This window comes from Neomonachus schauinslandi, chromosome 9 (genome assembly GCF_002201575.2).
Source record: "Neomonachus schauinslandi chromosome 9, ASM220157v2, whole genome shotgun sequence".
NCBI classification, from domain to species: Eukaryota; Metazoa; Chordata; class Mammalia; order Carnivora; family Phocidae; genus Neomonachus; species Neomonachus schauinslandi.
The window spans coordinates 59185872-59204037 of NC_058411.1; the positions used below are offsets into that span (position 1 = coordinate 59185872).

The 18166-nt window shown below is 39.1% G+C and overlaps 1 protein-coding gene across 1 annotated transcript in view; it reads left to right on the top strand.

Moving 5' to 3' along the window:
* Positions 1–18166, top strand: part of SLC25A21 (solute carrier family 25 member 21) — a 223463-nt gene that overhangs the window by 26722 nt on the left and 178575 nt on the right. Inside the window, exon 3 of the mRNA XM_044918276.1 lies at positions 14575–14623. Within this exon, the coding sequence (XP_044774211.1) occupies positions 14575–14623 (49 nt within the window). The remainder of the gene's footprint in view (positions 1–14574; positions 14624–18166) is intronic.

Below are 18166 nucleotides of genomic sequence, written 5' to 3' on the forward strand. Positions count from 1 at the left end.
AAAACACCAAACAAAAATTTTTAAAGATGTTACATTGAGCTGAAATTGAGTTTAAAAAGTTAGTATAAGAACTGTTGACAAGTGAGATTCTCATTAGTTTCATAATTTTGAGTCTTCCTCTGCATGCAAAGTGTGATAAAAACTCACTTATTTTTAAACTCTGCCTCAACTTTGTACATGCTTTGTACATGCTGTATCTGCTCCTTCTTTGTACATGCTGTATCTGCTATGATCTTTAGACCATAATGTATGCATCTGTTATGCCTCGAAAATATATTTTTCTAAATTCTGAAGTCAATTAGATAATAAACTCTATCCGAACAAGGGATATGCACCAAGGAAATTATTGTACTTCCTTTAGATACATGCTAACAGCCACTGCTTAGTGTTAGTTTCTTTAGAAAAATACATGCTAACAGTAAACTTCTATGAAAATATTCACTTCAGATTTGCAAGGAAGGCTGTGGCTTGCCCAAAAGCATAACTTTTAACAACATCTTTCAAACCTGCCAAATCACATTGCCTATTTGGCCAATTCACTGTGCAGAATATTCATTTACTGTGCCACAAAGGTAGTGTGCCTTAACTGTTATTAGGGGAAAGCATAATATATTTGATTTCCCTTTATGAGTCTCACATTGCTTATAATTCAGTAGGGCTACCACATTTTCTGGGCAGGCTATCAAATAGGATGTTGTAATGATTTGCTTGACTAGTAGAGTAGATGAAAAAATATCAGTTCTGTCTGTAGAAGTTCTATTTTTGAATTTCAAATTTGCACAGTTTGAAACCACTTATTCCTCTGTGGTTCTCTTTAAAAAATAAAAAAATTCTTTTATATTTTAAAGAGTTAAACATGTTACACAAAATCATTTAGGGTAATGGTTAGATTAGGGTGAAACTGAGAGAACAAAAGAGAAGTCTTGGATTTTATTTGAAAATGCTAAGAAAGGGGCTATAGTACATTGTGAAGAGTTTGAGCTTGGTAAAAGGAAAGCATAGGCTTTACTTGTAACTGATATCTTGGGGATACTTGATGGCCTCAATTTTTGTCTGCACTGCTATTCCTTTGCAGTTCACAGAGATGTTGAGATGTTTTCTGCTTCACAAAATGTTACTTACCAAAATTATCTTTGGAATAATCCAATTCTACTTAGAGAATAGCTATAGACTTAGAACCTATTAGTAGACTTCCTATTTTAAACATTATCATGGATTCCTTGAATGACTGGGTGAGTTCTTGTTCTGTACACTAAATTCGTAAAACTTTATCTTCTATATACCACTAAAAAGGAATCTTATTGTAGCAGGTTTATTCTTTTATATAGTTTGGTTTCTTTTTTCAACAAATATTTATTGAGCAACTTCTAGGTGTCAGGCATGTTCTGAGTATTTAGTGCATATCAGTGGACAATATAGGCAAAGATCTCTGCCCTGGTAATGCTTATAGTCTACTGGGAGAGACAGAGAGGAAAGAATAAATGTAATAAGTAAATAATGTACTATGTTAGAAGTTGATACATCCTGTGGAAGAAGGCAAAAACTGAGCCACATGAAGAGTTTCATCAGTGCTGGGTGAGAAAGGACAGGACTGTCAGAGTGCTTAGGGTTACTCACTGACCATGCGAAGTTAGTTGGCCAAGTAGAGACTGGGGGAAGAGCATTTCAGGCAGAGGGAATGGGTAGTACAGAGGCCAAAAGCTGAAGTAGCCCTGGCAAGTTTGGGAAACAGTGATGAGGCCAGTGTGGTCAGAGTGGAATGAGTGAGGTGGAGAGTAGTAAGAGAATTGGTAAGAGAAGGAGTGCAGGCCAGGATTGCATATGTCTTTTCTCTGGGTAAAATGGGGAGCCATTGCTAACCAGAGGAATGCATGAAATGACTTCCACTTTAAAAGGATCACTCAGGCTGCTGGGTGAAAACAGATGGAAAGGGTCAAAGATGGATGGAGGGAGACCTGTTAATGGGGTGCTGCAGTTAATCAGCTGAGAAATGATGATCATGACTTGGACCAGAGTGGGCGCAGTAGAGGAAGTGAGAGAAGGTAGAAGTCTGGATATATTTTGAAGGAGAGCCAAAGGGATTTCCTGATAAGTTGGAATAGGGTTTTGAAAGAAAGAGAAGTCCAGGGTGAGTCTAAGGTTGTTGGTTTTTGCTTTGTTTTGTTTTATTTTGTTTTTGAGTAGGGGTGGAGAGAAAGAGGGTACAGAGGCCAGTTTTAGGCATGTGAATTTTGATATGTCTGTTAGATATTCAAGCACAGACACCAAATAAGCAATTGGATTTTAAGTCTGATTTTGAAAGAGAAGTCTGGACTGGAAATGTAAATTGGTAAGTTGTTAGCAGCTGTCCTGGACAGTGAGGTGACTTTGGGCATGGAGGGCACACACAACTCACCAACAAGACAGAAGTAGTCTCTAACATTGTGGAAATCTGATCTATCTCTAGGCATTCATGTTGGAGAAAAATGTCTGTTTCTTTTAAACTACTGCTATTTGGGTTTTCTGCACTGTACCTGAACCTGAATCTAACTGATACGGTGCCCTTTGTTGTGCTCCCACAAAACCTTGAACTTGTGTTATTACATGGCACTGCAACTATCTGTTTTCTTGCCTAAAAGCTCCATGAGGACAGAGACTCCACCTGCCTTATTCACCTTTGCATCCCGTCACTTTGCATAATGGCTGGCACTCAACTCAGTAAGCTTAATAAGAATTTGTTGAACAAATGAAACTGAACTGGCAGCTACTTATTCTGCATCTGTTTTATTGGTTTGAGTATTATATGAATAAGCAAGTAAGGACAAGAAATATTGGTAAAAAATTATATGAAATAAAGTACAGTAAGTACTTGAATACAGAATTGCAATATTGTTAATCACATACCCAGATGTTCAGCTGCTATGTAAATGTGAGAAGGCAGCCAGTCAATCAGCACTGGATTGATTAGCAAATGATTCTTGGGGGCTATGTGCATACAGGGTATTGTGCTAGGTGGTGGGGACATAGCCTGAAGCACCATCAAGGGTGCCCAGCAGGCTAATGGATTTCAAAGGTTGTTGAGAAGGGACTTACAGGTAAATGGAAAACATTAGCAATTCAGTTTCTGGGGGTCACATCTAGGCCTATGGCAACATGATTCATCCTGTTCTACTTTTATGCCTATCTCCATAAAAAATAATCAGGAGTTAAGATGGCGGAGGAGTAGGGGATCCTAAAATTCTCTGGTCCCTCAAATACAGGGAGTTATCAAATCATTCTGAACACCTATGAAATCAATCAGAGATCTGAGAAAAGAAATGCTGCAATTCTACAAATAGCAAAGTGACCACTCTCTGGAAGGTAGGAGGTGTGGAGACTTGAATATGGGGTGATATATCAGAGGATACAGTGAAGGGGAAGTAGCCTGCTTAAGGAGCGGAGTGCAAAATCGGAACTTTCAGAAGTCTGCTGCAGTTGGAGACATCCCTGGCTTAAACATGCTCAGGTGGTGAAGCAGGGTGGAATCCCAGGTGGGACAACATAGTCTCAGGATCCCTGAGGTCACAAGAAGAACGGGGGTGCCTGAGTGTGGCAGAGTTCCCAGGCATCTAAGCAGGGAAGCCAGCTGAAAACAGCGAGTCTAGGCGCGGCTTTCTGCCCGGTTTTGCCATAAACTGCAAACCATTGCATGGTCCTGCGACTGCTTTCCCGGCAGGGGCCCAGCAAAAGCGTGGCGAGATCCCCCTCCTGCTCCACAGGAGTCAGTAAAATTTGGAGTTTTGAAACTCAGTTGGGTGCCCAAGATAAAAACACTCGGTCACAGGCCGGGTGAAGCAAAGTTCGGACAGAAATCAGGAGACAAGAGTGATTGACTGCTTTTCTGTGAGGGCTCACTGAAGAGTGGGGGCTAGGACTTTCAGCTCCAGGGCTACAGAGGGGGGCGCCGCCATTTTCATCCCACCCAACGGGCTGAAAGCCTTCAGGGAGCAAAACAGCGCCACCTAGTGCAATCCTGAGCTACTTACACTGAGCCCAGCCCCCTGGCAAGGGAGGCCCATTTCCACAAGGGCAAGCGCACCTGAGAATCAGAGCAACAGGCCCCGCCCCCAGAAGAGCAGCCGAAACAACTGGCCGGCACCAAGAATACAGATCATAGAGAGCTGCAAAGCTTCAGCTCTTGGGGAAAACAGTATATAGCATCTGTGGGATTTTTATTCTTAAGGATTTCAGTATTATTTTTTCAGTTATTTTATTTTTTCAATTTTTTGTTTTTATATATGTTATGTATTTTTTTGTTTCCTTTCATTGTATTTTATTTTATTTTATTATTTTTGTATATATATATATATAAGTTTTTCTTTCTTTCTTATCTTGGGATCTAGTTTCTTTTAACAAGCAGACCAAAACACACTGAGGATCTAGTTTTTTGTTGTTGTTTTGTTTCTTGGGTTTTTTTTTTTCCTTGTTTTGTTTTGGGTTTGTTTTTTTTTTTTTTTCTGGTTTGTTTTTTGTTCTGTTGTTGTGGTTATTGTTGTATTTTCTCTTTCTCTCTTCTATTCTTTTCTGGACAAAATGATGAGATGGAGAAATTCACCTCAAAAGAAAGAACAGGAGATATTACACACTGGCAGGGATTTAATAAGGGTATAGGTAAGATGTCTGAACTAGAATTTAAAACAACAATTATAAAGATACTAGCTGGGCCTAAAAAAAACATAGAAGACACTAGAGAATCCTTTTCTAGAGAAAAAAAGAACTAAAATCTAGTCAGGCTGAAATTAAAAATGCTATTACTGAGATGCAGTCCCAAAAGGAGGCTCTAAAAACAAGGATAAATGAGGCAGAAGAAAGAGTCAGTGATATAGAAGATAAAATGATGGAAAATAAAGAAACTGAAAAGAAGAGAGAAAGAAAACTACTGGATCACCAAGGGAAACTTAGAGAACTCAGCAATTCCATAAAGTGAAATAATATCTGGATCATAGGAGTCCCAGAAGATGAAAAGAGGGAGAGGGGGACAGAAGGTTTATTTGAACAAATTGTAGCTGAGAACTTTCCTAATCTGAGGAAGGAAACAAACATTCAAGTCCAGGACGCACAGAGAACCCCCCTCAAAAATCAATAAAAAGAGGTCAACATCTCGACATAGAAGAGCGAAGCTTGCAAATTTCAAAGATAAAGAGAAAATCCTGAAAGCAGCTTGGGACAAGAGATCCTTAACCTACAAGGATAGAAACATAAGGCTGGCAGCAGACCTGTCCACAGAGACCTGGCAGGCCAGAAAAGACTGGCATTATATATTCAGCATGCTAAATGGGAAAAATATGCAGCCAAGAATGCTTTATCCAGCAAGGCTGTCATTCAGAATAGAAGGAGAGACAAAGAGTTTCCAAGACAAACAAAATCTAAAGGAATTTGTGCACACTAAACCAGCCCTGCTAGAAATATTAAACAGGATCCTTTGAGTGAAGAGAGAGCCCAAAAGTAACATAGACCAGAAAAAAACAGAGACAATCTATAGGAACAGTGACTTTATAGGTAATATGATAGCATTAAATTCTTATCTTTCAATAATTACTCTGAATGTAAAAGAATTAAATGCTCCAATCAAAAGACGTAGGGTATCAGAATGGATTAAAAAAAAAAACAACAACAACCAAGAGCCATCGATATGCTGTTTATAAGAGACTCACTTTAGGCACGAAGACACCTCCAGATTGAAAGTGAGGGATGGAGAACCATTTATCATGCCAGTGGACATCAGAAGAAAGCTGGAGTAGCAATCCTTATATCAGACAAACTAGATTTTAAACCAAAAATTGTAATAAAAGATGAGGAAGGGCACTGTATCATAATAAAAAGGTCTATCCAACAAAAAGATCTAACAATTGGGGGCGCCTGGGTGGCTCAATCCTTAATCATCTGCCTTCGGCTCAGGTCATATCCCAGGGCCCTGGGATTGAGCCCCACATGGGGCTCCCTGCTCTGTAGGAAGTCTGCTTCTCCTTCTCCCACTCCCTCTGCTTGTGTTCCCTCTCTGACTGTCTCTCTCTCTCTGTGTCAAATAAATAAAATCTTTCAAAAAAAAATCTAACAATTGTATTTATGCCCTTAACTTGGGAACAGCCAAATATATAAACCAATTAATAACAAACATAAAGGAACTCATTGATAATAATACAATAATAGTAGGGGACTTTAACACCCTACTCACAGCAATGGACAGATCATCTAAGCAAAAGATCAACAAGGAAAGAAGGGCTTTGAATGACGCACTGGACCAGATGGACTTCACAGATATATTCAGAACATTTCATCCTAAAGCAACAGAATACACCTTCCTCTCAAATGCACATGGAACATTCTCCACAATAGATCACATACTGGGTCACAAATTAGGTCTCAACTGGTACAAAAAGATTGAGATTATACCATGCATATTTTCAGACTACAATGCTTTAAGACTTGAAGTCAACTACAAGAAAAAAATTGGAAAGACCACAAATACATGGAGGTTAAAGAGCATCCTACTAAAGAAAGAGTGGGTCAACCAGGAAATTAAAGAACAATTTAAAAAAAAGTACTTGGGAACAAATGAAAATGAAAACATGACAGTTCAGAACCTTTGGGATGCAGCAAAGGCGGTCCTAAAAGGGAAGTATATTGCAATACAGACCTTTCTCAGAAAACAAGAAGAGTCTCAAATACACAACCTAACATTACACCTAAAGGAGCTGGAAAAGAACAGCAAATAAAGCCTAAATCCAACTTAAATAAAGCCTAAATATCCTCAAATAAAGCCTAAATATCAACTTCAATGATATAGAAATAAAAAAAAAAAAACAGATCAGATCAATGAAACTAGAAGCTGGTTCTTTGAAAGATTTAATAAGATTGATAAACCTCTAGCCAGACTTATCAAAAAGAAAAGAGAAAGGACCCAAATAAATAATATCATGAATGAAAGAGGAGAGATCACAACCAACACTGAAGAAATACAATTATAAGAACATATTAGGAGCAATTATATGCCAACAAATTAGGCAATCTGGAAGAAATGGATGCATTTCTAGAAACACATAAACTATCAAAACTGAAACAAGAGAAATAGAAAACCTGAGCAGAGCCATAACCAGCAAAGAAATTGAATCAGTAATCAAGAATCTCCCAACAAACAAGAGTCCAGGGCTGGATGGCTTCCCAGCAGAATTCTACCAAACATTTAAAGAAGAATCAATATCTATTCTTCTGAAATTGTTTCAAGAAATAGAAATAGAAGGAAAACTTCCAAACTCATTCTTTGAGGCTGGCATTACCTTGATCCCAAAACCAAAGACCCCACCAAAAAGGAGAATTACAGACCAACATCCCTGATGAACATGGATGCAAAAATTCTCACCAAAATACAAGCTAATAGGATCTGACAGTACATTAAAAGGATTATTCGCCACGACCAAGTGGGACTTATTCCGGAGCTGCAAAGGTGGTTCAACATCTGCAAATCAATCAATGTGATACACCACATTAATAAAAGAAAGGACAAGAGCCATATGATCCTCTCAATAGATGCAGAAAAAGCATTTGACAAAATACAGCATCCTTTCTTGATAAAAACTCTCTAAAGTGTAGGGATAGAAGGAACATATCTCAATATCATAAAAGCCATATATGAAAAAACCCACAGTGAATATCATCCTCAATAGGGAAAAACTGAGAGCTTTTCCCCTAAAGTCAGGAACACAACAGGGAAGTCTACTCTAACCACTGTTGTTCAACATAGTACTAGAAGTCCTAACCTCAACAATCAGACAACAAAAAGAAATAAAAGGCATCAAAATTGGCAAAGAAAAAGTCAAACTTTCACTCTTCACAGACGACATGATACTCTATATAGAAAACCCAAAGAACTCCAGCAAAAAATTGCTAGAACTGATACAGGAATTCAGCAAAGTTGCAGGATATAAAATCAATGCACAGAGTCAGTTGCATTTCTATACACTAACAATGAGGTGGGAGAAAGAGAAATCAAAGAATCAATCCCATTTACAATTGCACTAAAAAACATAAACTACCTAGGAATAAACCTAACCAAAAAGGTAAAGAATCTGTATTCTGAAAACTATAGAACACTTATTAAAGAAATTGAGGAAGACACAAAGAAATGGAAAAATATTCCATGCTCATAGTTTGGAAGAACAAATATGGTTAAAATGTCCATGTTACCCAAAGCAATCTACACAATGAATGCAACCCCTATCAAAATACCATCAGCATTTTTCACAAAGCTGGAACAAACAATCCTAAAATTTGTATGGAACCAGAAAAGACCCCAAATAACCAAAGGAATGTTGAAAAAGAAAACCAAAGCTGGTGGCATCACAATTCCAGACTTTAAGCTCCATTACAAAGCTGTCATCATCAAGACAGTATGGTACTGGCACAAACACAGACACATAGATCAGTGGAACAGAATAGAGAGCCCAGAAATGGACCCTCAACTCTATGGTCAACTAATCTTCGACAGAGCAGGAAAGAATATCCAATAGAAAAAAAAAAGACAGTCTCTTCAACAAATGGTGTTGGGAAAACTGAACATCCACATGCTGAAGAATGAAACTGGACCACTTTCTTATACTATACACAAAAATAGACTGAAATGAATGAAAGACCTAAATGTGAGACAGGACTCCATCAAAATCCTAGAGGAGAACACAGGCAGCAACCTCTTTGACCTCGGCTGCAGGAACTTCTGGCTAGATACGTCTCCAAAGGCAAGAGAAACAAAGGCAAAAATGAACTATTGGGACTTCATCAAGATAAAATCTTTTGCAAAGCAAAGGAAACAGTAAACAAAACCAAAAGACAACCGACAGAATGGGAGAAGATATTTGCAAATGACATATCAGATAAAGGGCTAGTATCCAAAATCTATAAAGAACTTATCAAACTCAACATCCAAAGAACAAATAATCCAATCAAGAAATGGGCAGACACTTTTCCAAAGAAGACATCCAAATGGCCAACAGACACATGAAAAAGTGCTCAACGTCACTCAGCATCAGGAAAATCCAAATCAAAACCTCAATGAGATACCACCTCACACCAATTGGAATGGCCCAAATTAACAATTCAGGAAATGACAGATGTTGGCGAGGATGCGGAGAAAGGGGAACACTCTTACACTGTTGGTGGGAATGCAAACTGGTGCAGCCACTCTGGAAAACAGTATGGAGGTTCCTCAAAAAGTTAAACATAGAACTACCTTATGACCCAGCAATTGTACTACTAGATATTTACCCAAAGTATACAAAAATACGGATTTGAATGAGCACATGCACCCTGATGTTTATAGCAGCAATGTCCACAATAGCCAAAATATGAAAAGAGCCCAGATGTCCATTGACAAATGAATGGATAGAGAAGAGGTGGTATATAAATACAGTGGAATACTACTCAGCCATCAAAAAGAATGAAATCTTGCCATTTGCACCGACATGGAAAGAACTAGAGGGTATTATGTTAATGGAAATAAGTCCATCAGAGAAAGACAAATAGCATATGATTTCTCTCATATGTGGAATTCAAGAAACAAAACAGAGGAACATGGTGAAGGGAAGGAAAAATTAACATAAGATAAAAATAGAGAAGGAGGCAAACCATAAGAGATGTTGAACTCTAGGAAACAGAGGGCTGCTGGAAGGGAGGTGGGAGGGGGGAAGGGATAATTGGGTGATGGGCATTAAGGAGGGCACTTGATATAATGACCACTGGGTGTTATACCCAACTGATGAATCACTAAATTCTACCCCTGAAACTAATAATATAGCTTATGTTAACTAAATTGAACTTAAATAAAGAATTACAAAATAAATAAATAAACAAACAAACATGGTTTAAAGCAAAAAATAGTCATTGTCATCATCAGAGTCTCACAGTCCTTAGCTACCCAGTAGAGGACAACAAGCAGCCATTCTCACCCCGAGTCAATCCAGACTTAACTCTGAACTATTTCCATATCATTTCCAACATATCTATTCTTTCTGCTTCTGATGCATTTTGCTGCTAACTTGAATTCTAGAAAATGGTTTGTTTTGCTTAAAAGCGACGATGACGGGTGCCTGGGTGGCTCAGTCGTTAGGCGTCTGCCTTCGGCTCAGGTCATGATCCCGGGGTCCTGGGATCGAGAGCCGCATCGGGCTCCCTGCTCGGTGGGAAGCCTGCTTCTCCCTCCCCCACTCCCCCTGCTTGTGTTCCCTCTCTCGCTGTGTCTCTCTCTGTCAAATAGATAAATAAAATCTTTAAAAAATAAATTAATTAATTAAAAAAAAAAACGACGATGAATGAACAACTAAGAGATTCTGGACTAAACATGTTCTATTTGACAATTTAAGCCAGACTTGCCTACTGGCCAAGTTATAATTTAGTTTCATAGATGGGCATTGACTCTTTCAGACTTAGAGGTACATGGGACATCGGCCCATCTATGCTGTGATGAGAGGTGGGGCTTTTACTGGTAACCAAAGGGTAAGGGTTGGAGCCTCAGTGCTCATGTGTTTTCATGTGAATATGTAATTGGGAGCAGTGGGAGGATTACTGGACATATTGCTTCTTCTTGGGAGAACATGTTAACTGAGGCTAGTATCTCACTTCTGCTTAAAATCCCTCAAAATGTCTTCAATGAACATGGAATACATTACGAATAAGAAAAAACAACCAAGGAACTATTTTTTAAAAATACCTTTTACTGGCTCCTCTTGGCCGATGGGATGAACTACAAGTGCCTGAGCACAAATCTGACCCTGACCTTTATATATATACACTTAGACCTCATGTCTTGCTGTGTCCTGCCTTCAACCCTCAGCTACAGCAATGTTCATCATGTTCTTTCTTATGTCCTTCTTTTTTTTTATGTTATGTTAATCCCCATACATATCATCATTAGTTTTAGATGAAGTGTTCCATGATTCATTGTTTGTGCATAACAGCCAGTGCTCCGTGCAGAACGTGCCCTCCTCAATACCCATCACCAGGCTAACCCATCCCCCACCCCCTCCCCTCTAGAACCCTCAGTTTGTTTCTCAGAGTCCATAGTCTTTCATGGTTCATCTCCCTCTCCGATTTCCCCCCTTCATTTTTCCTTTCCTGCTATCTTCTTTTTTTTTTTTTAACATATAATGTATCTGTTGAATCGCAGACCTGTACCCCTGAAACAAATAATACCTATTTCCTTCTTTCTGTGTGCAGTGTCTCCTCTATGCCTGACACTCATTTTACCCTCTTTCAGCCTCAAGTCCCTTTTCCACACCTCCCCCAACTTCAGGCTGGATCAGGGGCCTCTCTCTGCTGTGTTTCCATAAACTCTGAACATTGCACCTCCTCCCATGCATTATTGTTCTTGTGTGTCTGTTCCCCTCACTAGACTCTATCTTCAACACTAGACACATAAAAGACAACCAATGTAAGTTTGTTGGATAAAATGACTATTTCAGGGCATACCAGAGGTTAGAAAATAATTTTAAGTAACCCCCAAACTGTAATAATCTAATGTAGTATCTACTTACTACCAGAAATGCCCATTAGCAAACAGGAAAGTAGAACAGTTTTTGCAAATAGGTATACATAAATGTGAACAGATTCTTTGAATTCTGCTATTAGTTTTAATAAATTGTTGGAATTGTTGGTTCCTATAGTAAATTTTTGAGAGATATACCAACTGGGGCTATTTGGTGTTTAATATTTTGTTTGCTTTCTAATGCCATGTCAGTGGGGAAACTGTGTACTCGCTTCGGTAAACTGATTCTGAGTGTCTTATTCCTTTATGTTCATGAGATGCATATAAGTGCACTTAATAGGGGCACCTGGTGGCTCAGTCACTTAAGTGGCCAACTCTTGTTTTTGGCTCAGGTCATGATCTCAGGGTTGTGGGATCCAGCCCCACGTGGGGCTCCATGCTCAGTAGGAGTCTGCTTCTCTCCCTCTCCCTCTGCCCCTCCCCTCCCTCACAACACACTCTTTCTCTCAAATAAATAAATAAATCTTAAAAAAAAAAATAAGTACACTTAATAGATGCTTCTTGCAGTGCTTGATAAGAATGTTATTTTACAAGTCTGAGTTTCCAGGGCAAATCCTATTTATGGCATTAGAGCCTTATTCTCTTCTAGCTAATATAATAAAGTTTAAATTAGAACTATAAGTAAAACTTATAGGGGTGCCTGGGTGGCTCAGCTGGGTAAGTGTCTGACTCTTGATTTCGGCTCAGGTCATGATTTCAGGGTTTTGAGATGGAGGCCCACTGAGCATGGAGACTGCTTAAGAGTCTCTCCCTCTCCCTCTGCCCCTCCCTCCCCCTTCTCTCTCTCCCACTGTCCAATAAATAAATAAATAAATAAATAAATAAATAAATAAAACATATACATATATAAGTCAGATTCAAGAATAAATAAATATAGAATATGAGACCTTAAGGTACTATAGACCATTTAACTTTTCCCTTTACACATAAGGAACTGATGCCCCTAGGGGTTAATTATCATTCCCTGAAAGCATCAGGATAAGGATCTTACTTCAAGGTGAATGTGAATATTAAAGCAAGAGGAACTGTATTAAGACTTTACGGGTGGGCGCCTGGGTGGCTCAGATGGTTAAGCGTCTGCCTTCGGCTCAGGTCATGATCCCAGGGTCCTGGGATCGAGTCCCGCATCGGGCTCCCTGCTCCTTGGGAGCCTGCTTCTCCCTCTGCCTCTCTCTCTCTCTCTGTCTCTCATGAATAAAAAAAAAAAAAATTTTAAAAAAAAAAAAAAAAAAAAGACTTTACGGGTTTCGGGAGCCTGGGTGGCTCAGTCGTTAGGCGTCTGCCTTCGGCTCGGGTCATGATCCCAGACTCCTGGGATCGAGCCCCGCATCGGGCTCCCTGCTCCGCGGGAAGCCTGCTTCTCCCTCTCCCACCCCCCCCCTGCTTGTGTTCCCTCTCTTGCTGTGTCTCTCTCTGTCAAATAAATAAAATCTTAAAAAAAAAAAAAGACTTTACGGGTTTCAAGGAAGAAACCCACCCATGCAATCTTGAGTAACGGAGCTTATTCCTGAAGTCAAAGTAGTGCCCAGAGGCTTTGCCATTGCGCCTAGCATTTCTGTTGCCCCCGCGGTCTTACGCTTGCTCCTCCCATCTCTAGACAACGAGACTCCGATTGGGTCAGTGATTTGGTTACCAACCACTAAGGAGCATTCCTGCTGGGAAACCTGTGGCACAGACGTTAATATTGGATCCTATTAGTTTTAGTCAAAGTAAGACAGCTGTTTTGGGTCAATATATGGGCTTTGTAAACTGTATAGCAGGCTTACGCAGGAAGAATTCCCTAAACTTCTGTGGAAGGAAGGCAGGACTTCAGGGAGGTGCAGGCCCTTTGTGCTTCCTGGACCTTACCAGTGTGGGGAGTAAAAGACATTTGTCTGTAAAATATGGAATGGGAAAGGAGAACTAAATCACAGCTAAGCTCAAATTGAGTTCGTTTGCAAATGAAAAGAGTGGTAAGTGTTCTGCCCTTAAGAAACTACTCACAAATACTATGGCTTTTGGGCAAATCAACCAACACTATCAACTTCTGTTTTGCTGCTGCTGCTGATACATATTTACCTTGCCTAGTAGTTGTGCATACCGGTGATAATGTGTGTTAAATGACCATCACTACATAGGGGCTGCAGGTAAGGTAACTGTTATGATTATTACTACTATGAGACTGCAACTATGCTGTAATTATTTGTACTACCCAAGTACATAAAACTACTTTTACTGCTACGTTGTTACATGCCAGTAGTTTGTAATTGAGTGGTCTTCTGTGCTCGGACAACAGGAGGGAGGGCTTTGCAAGTGATTTGCAAGAAGGTATAGAAATTCTTTCTTGGTGTGCAATGGTTAAAATCATGGGCTTTATGGGGTTACTACGTACTTCTTAGCTGTGAGATCTTAGACAGGTTATTTAAACTTGTGTGCCTCAGTGATCTCATCTGTAAAATGGGGATAATAATACCTCCTATCACAACAAGCTCTTGGGAGGATTAAATGAGATCATCTAAGTACTGCTTAGAATACTGCCCAGCATGCAGTGAACACTTAATACACTTTCTCTGTTAGGTTATTAATGTATTAAATGTGTGTTGGATCCTCATAACTACCTCGTGAGATAACAGGCCTCATTATCTTTATTTCATGTTCACCAAGACTGAGACTATGATTTGTTGTGAGTGGCAGTGGTGGGGCTGCTGAAAGAGCTTCTCTCCCTTCTTACCTTTTCTTTCCTCCCTCCCTTTGACGTATATCTATCTGTTGGACTGGAATTGTACACAATAATTCCTGCCTAGATGATTGGGATTTCTGACATCTGATTCCTCTTTCATTTTCTTTCCCCTAGCGCCCCACCCCCATGCTTGGTGGAGCACTTACACTCTTGTCTTTTGCTACTAGTCTCTAACTACCTGCTGTCATTTCCAAAGCCCCAAGTTTTCATTTGAATCTTCATACTTGAGAAATCAATGGGGTCAAGGAAACAAGAACCAGTGTTTACATAAGTGTTTATTGGACTTTTCTTTCTCATCTTTCAGGTCTTGTAGAAATTTGCCTGATGCACCCCCTCGATGTGGTGAAAACCAGGTAAGGTTCTGCATGAACAAGTCTTATTGACTTTGGCTGATATCCAAATTAAGATCTGTCAGAACACTAAATGCTAGAACTTGCCCTAGGCCGGTAGCTTCTCCCAATAATGGCATTTATATTTACTTCTGAAAGAAAATGCTATTTGACAGATAAAATATGAACAGGGAAAAAGCATTTTTGGATAGAGGTCATCTGAAAGTGTATGGTATTTTACTGCCTTCACATGACAACCATAAGGTATGATTTGTGGCGAAGCTGGTAAGCAAAGTAAATTTATCAAAATGATGCAGAAACTAAACTTTAGTGAATTATGACAGCAGACTTTCATTTGGCATTGCATGTAACAGATTGCTATTTAATAGCATTTTGGTGTGAGACTCCAAACTTTCAAGTAAACTCCTCAAATGGTGCTTAAAGAATTTATTCCTACAACTGTTTGCCAATGCAAAATGCCATATTTCTAGGAAAATGCATTTGCTCTTGCAGGGAAACACAAATCAGGGCAATGTTTTAAAACTATTTACAGAGTGAAAAAAGAAATCATGTGGGTTTTAATATGATCTAGAGCATTTTTTTAAAAAGTTAAATCTGTGGCTGAATTACTGAACTCTCTATTTTCTAAAATTAGAAGCTGTTACAGTTGAGTGAAAGTTTCCATTTATTTGCCTTGTGTAAAACCCAAGAACACCATACCTGGGTTGGCGTTCCATAGCAAACAGTGCCTTACAACAATGGTGGTCGAACAAACCAAAGTTAGAAAATGCTTAAAGCATCAGGCTAATTATTGAATGGACATGTTGCTTAATTTACCTAAAGCAGCAGAATCTTCAGCTGGCTGCTGAAAGCAAGGGAAAGTGGCTGTATCATGCAAATAATATTACATTTCTAAAGGAGATAGAGGAGCTGAGAATTTGGCCTCTGTCTTAGCTCAGGCAACTGTAACAAAATACTATAGACTGGGTGGCTTAAGCAGCAGACATTTATTATTGTTCTGGAGGCTGGGAAGTCAAGGATCAAAGTAGTGGTCATTTTGGTTCTTGGCGAAGGCCCACTACCTGACTTGTAAACACCTTCTTGTTGTATCTTCACATGAGGGAGAGAGGCAGCTCTGCTGTCTCTCTCCCTCTACTTATAAGAGCATTGATCCCATCACTGGGGCTCCACCTCATCTAACCTCATGACATCATCTAAACCTAACTACCTCCCCAAAGGCCCCACCTCCAAATACCATCACACTGGGGTTAGGGCTCCAATATATGGATTTAGGGGGATGCAAATGTTCAATCCATAACAGCCTCAAATCACCAAACCCACATGGAGAAAGAAAACCACAAATTACATTCAAATGTAAAATTACATGCACTCCCTGGGCCATCTTTTTATAGGGTTCAAAACAGAATGCAAAACTCACTGGCATTTCCTTCTTGGATTCCATACTAACCTTTGAAAAGCCAGAATATTGTTGCTAGCCTCTCTGAGGAATAAATTATCTCTCTTAAGGGTAATTTCCTAAATTAGCAAAGTGTTCAAGGGAGCATACAGGAGAAATAAGAATGATTTAAATAAGACATGATATTGAAATTGCAGTTATTCATTCATTCATTCAGTTATTCATTCATTCACTTATTAAGTATCTAGTGTGTGTGGTTTCCAAGCAAGCTCTGTCCTCAAAGAGTTCACAGTCTGATGAGTTAATATAAATTTCAAAAACTATATTATTTCGTGGTACTGGATTTGAATAGAATATTTCTTGAAATGGATGTGCCAAGTTGCTGGGGCTTTATATCCTCTTTGTTACATAGATATTTTCATGAAAATGGCATTCATTGATTGGAATTAGTCACATGCTCTTGTCTAACTTCAGCAGGGAGGGAAATATAATTCTTCCAGATGCCCTGAAGAAGAAGGGAATTGGATATGGGATTACTTTTGACCTGCATAACAATAAAAAGTATGTTGAATAAAGACTCACAATCATAGAGTAAACGAAAGTCCAAAATAATATGCAACTGACTTTGCAACAGAAGTAGAATGTGCAAAGGTTGGGAGCATTTATCACTGTGATAGGGAGTGGATAGGACAGACTAGATGTGGACAGGACAGACTAGATGCTGAAATCTTTTCACTATTATATTGGACAGGAGATGACTGTATTTCTAAATAAGATAGACTGTAAACTGTAAGAGATAATACATGAAACCATGTAACATTAGTCATTTTAGCAGGTCACTTTCCTTAATGTCATCAAGGGCACTGGATTCTAAATTGTTGCCAGCATTGTCAAAGTGGGGGTAATGTATACCAGACCAAACCTCACTTCCTTCACAGTTTCTTTGTGGGCTGCTTTTGCCTCTCCTTGGATATTATTACTTGAAGGGTAGTACAGTGACTGAATCTGAGTATGGAAATGGTTCATTTTCAACAATATCTCATGTGCTGAAGTATATAGCAAAATAAGTGTTTACGTCTTAGAGTTTAGTGTTTTCTTTTTGGGTTCTATTTGTGGCCTAATTCTTTTCTTTGTTGGATGAAAGATAACAGATTCTAAAAATGCATTTCCAAAGTCATCCTTTACAGGGATCTCTTTCTTTCTTTTTTAACTTTGTAAATCTTCCTTTCTTTTTTAACTTTGTAATGATCAATTCTGTTACCCCAGGCTGGGGGCAAAGGGAGGTGGTGGTATGACCTGAGCCCAAGGGTCAAGGTTACCTGGTGGAAGCTAGAACTGTAGTAGATCTGTGTAGTGGTAGCTGGAGCCCCAACCATTGCCATGTTCACTGCCCGAGGCAGACAGGGAGGGAGAAAAATCCTCTACTTTCTCCTTTCTCCCCAGTCTTCAGTCTCCCACCAGTGCTTCTATTTGCTGAACCATGGAAGTCAAGAAGCCCAGCCTAGCAGAGGGCAGTCTTTCTGTATAATAAAGTAGAGCAGAATGAGGGAGGAACAAGAAACGGATCTGAAGACAAACAGAACCAGGACTGAAAAGCTGTCATTTTAGTGAGGTTTGGAGAAAGATCTGACATAAGCAAGCATTTTCTTTTCTTCCTGTTTTTTTTTTTATTGAGATATAATTGACGTATCATTATGTTAGTGTTAGGTGTACAACATAATAATTTGATATTTATATATATTGCAAAATGATCACCACAGTAAGTTTAGTTAACATCTGACACCATACATAGTTACAAATTTTTTTCTTGTGATAAGAACTTTTAAGATCTACTCTCTTAGCAACTTTCAAATATGCAATACAGTATTATTAACTATATCACCATGCTGTACATGACATCCCCAGGGCTTATTTACTTTATAACTGGAAGTTTGTACCTTTTGACCCCCTTCACGCATTTCACCCACCCCCCACCTCCAGGCTCTGGCAACCACCAATCTGTTCTTTTTATCTATAAATTTCATTTCTTTCTTTCTTTTTCTTTTTTTTCTTTTTCAGATTTCACATGTAAGTGAGATCATATGGTAGTTGTTTTTCTGTCTGACTGATTTCACTTAGTGTAATGCCCTCAAGGTCCATCCATGTTGTCG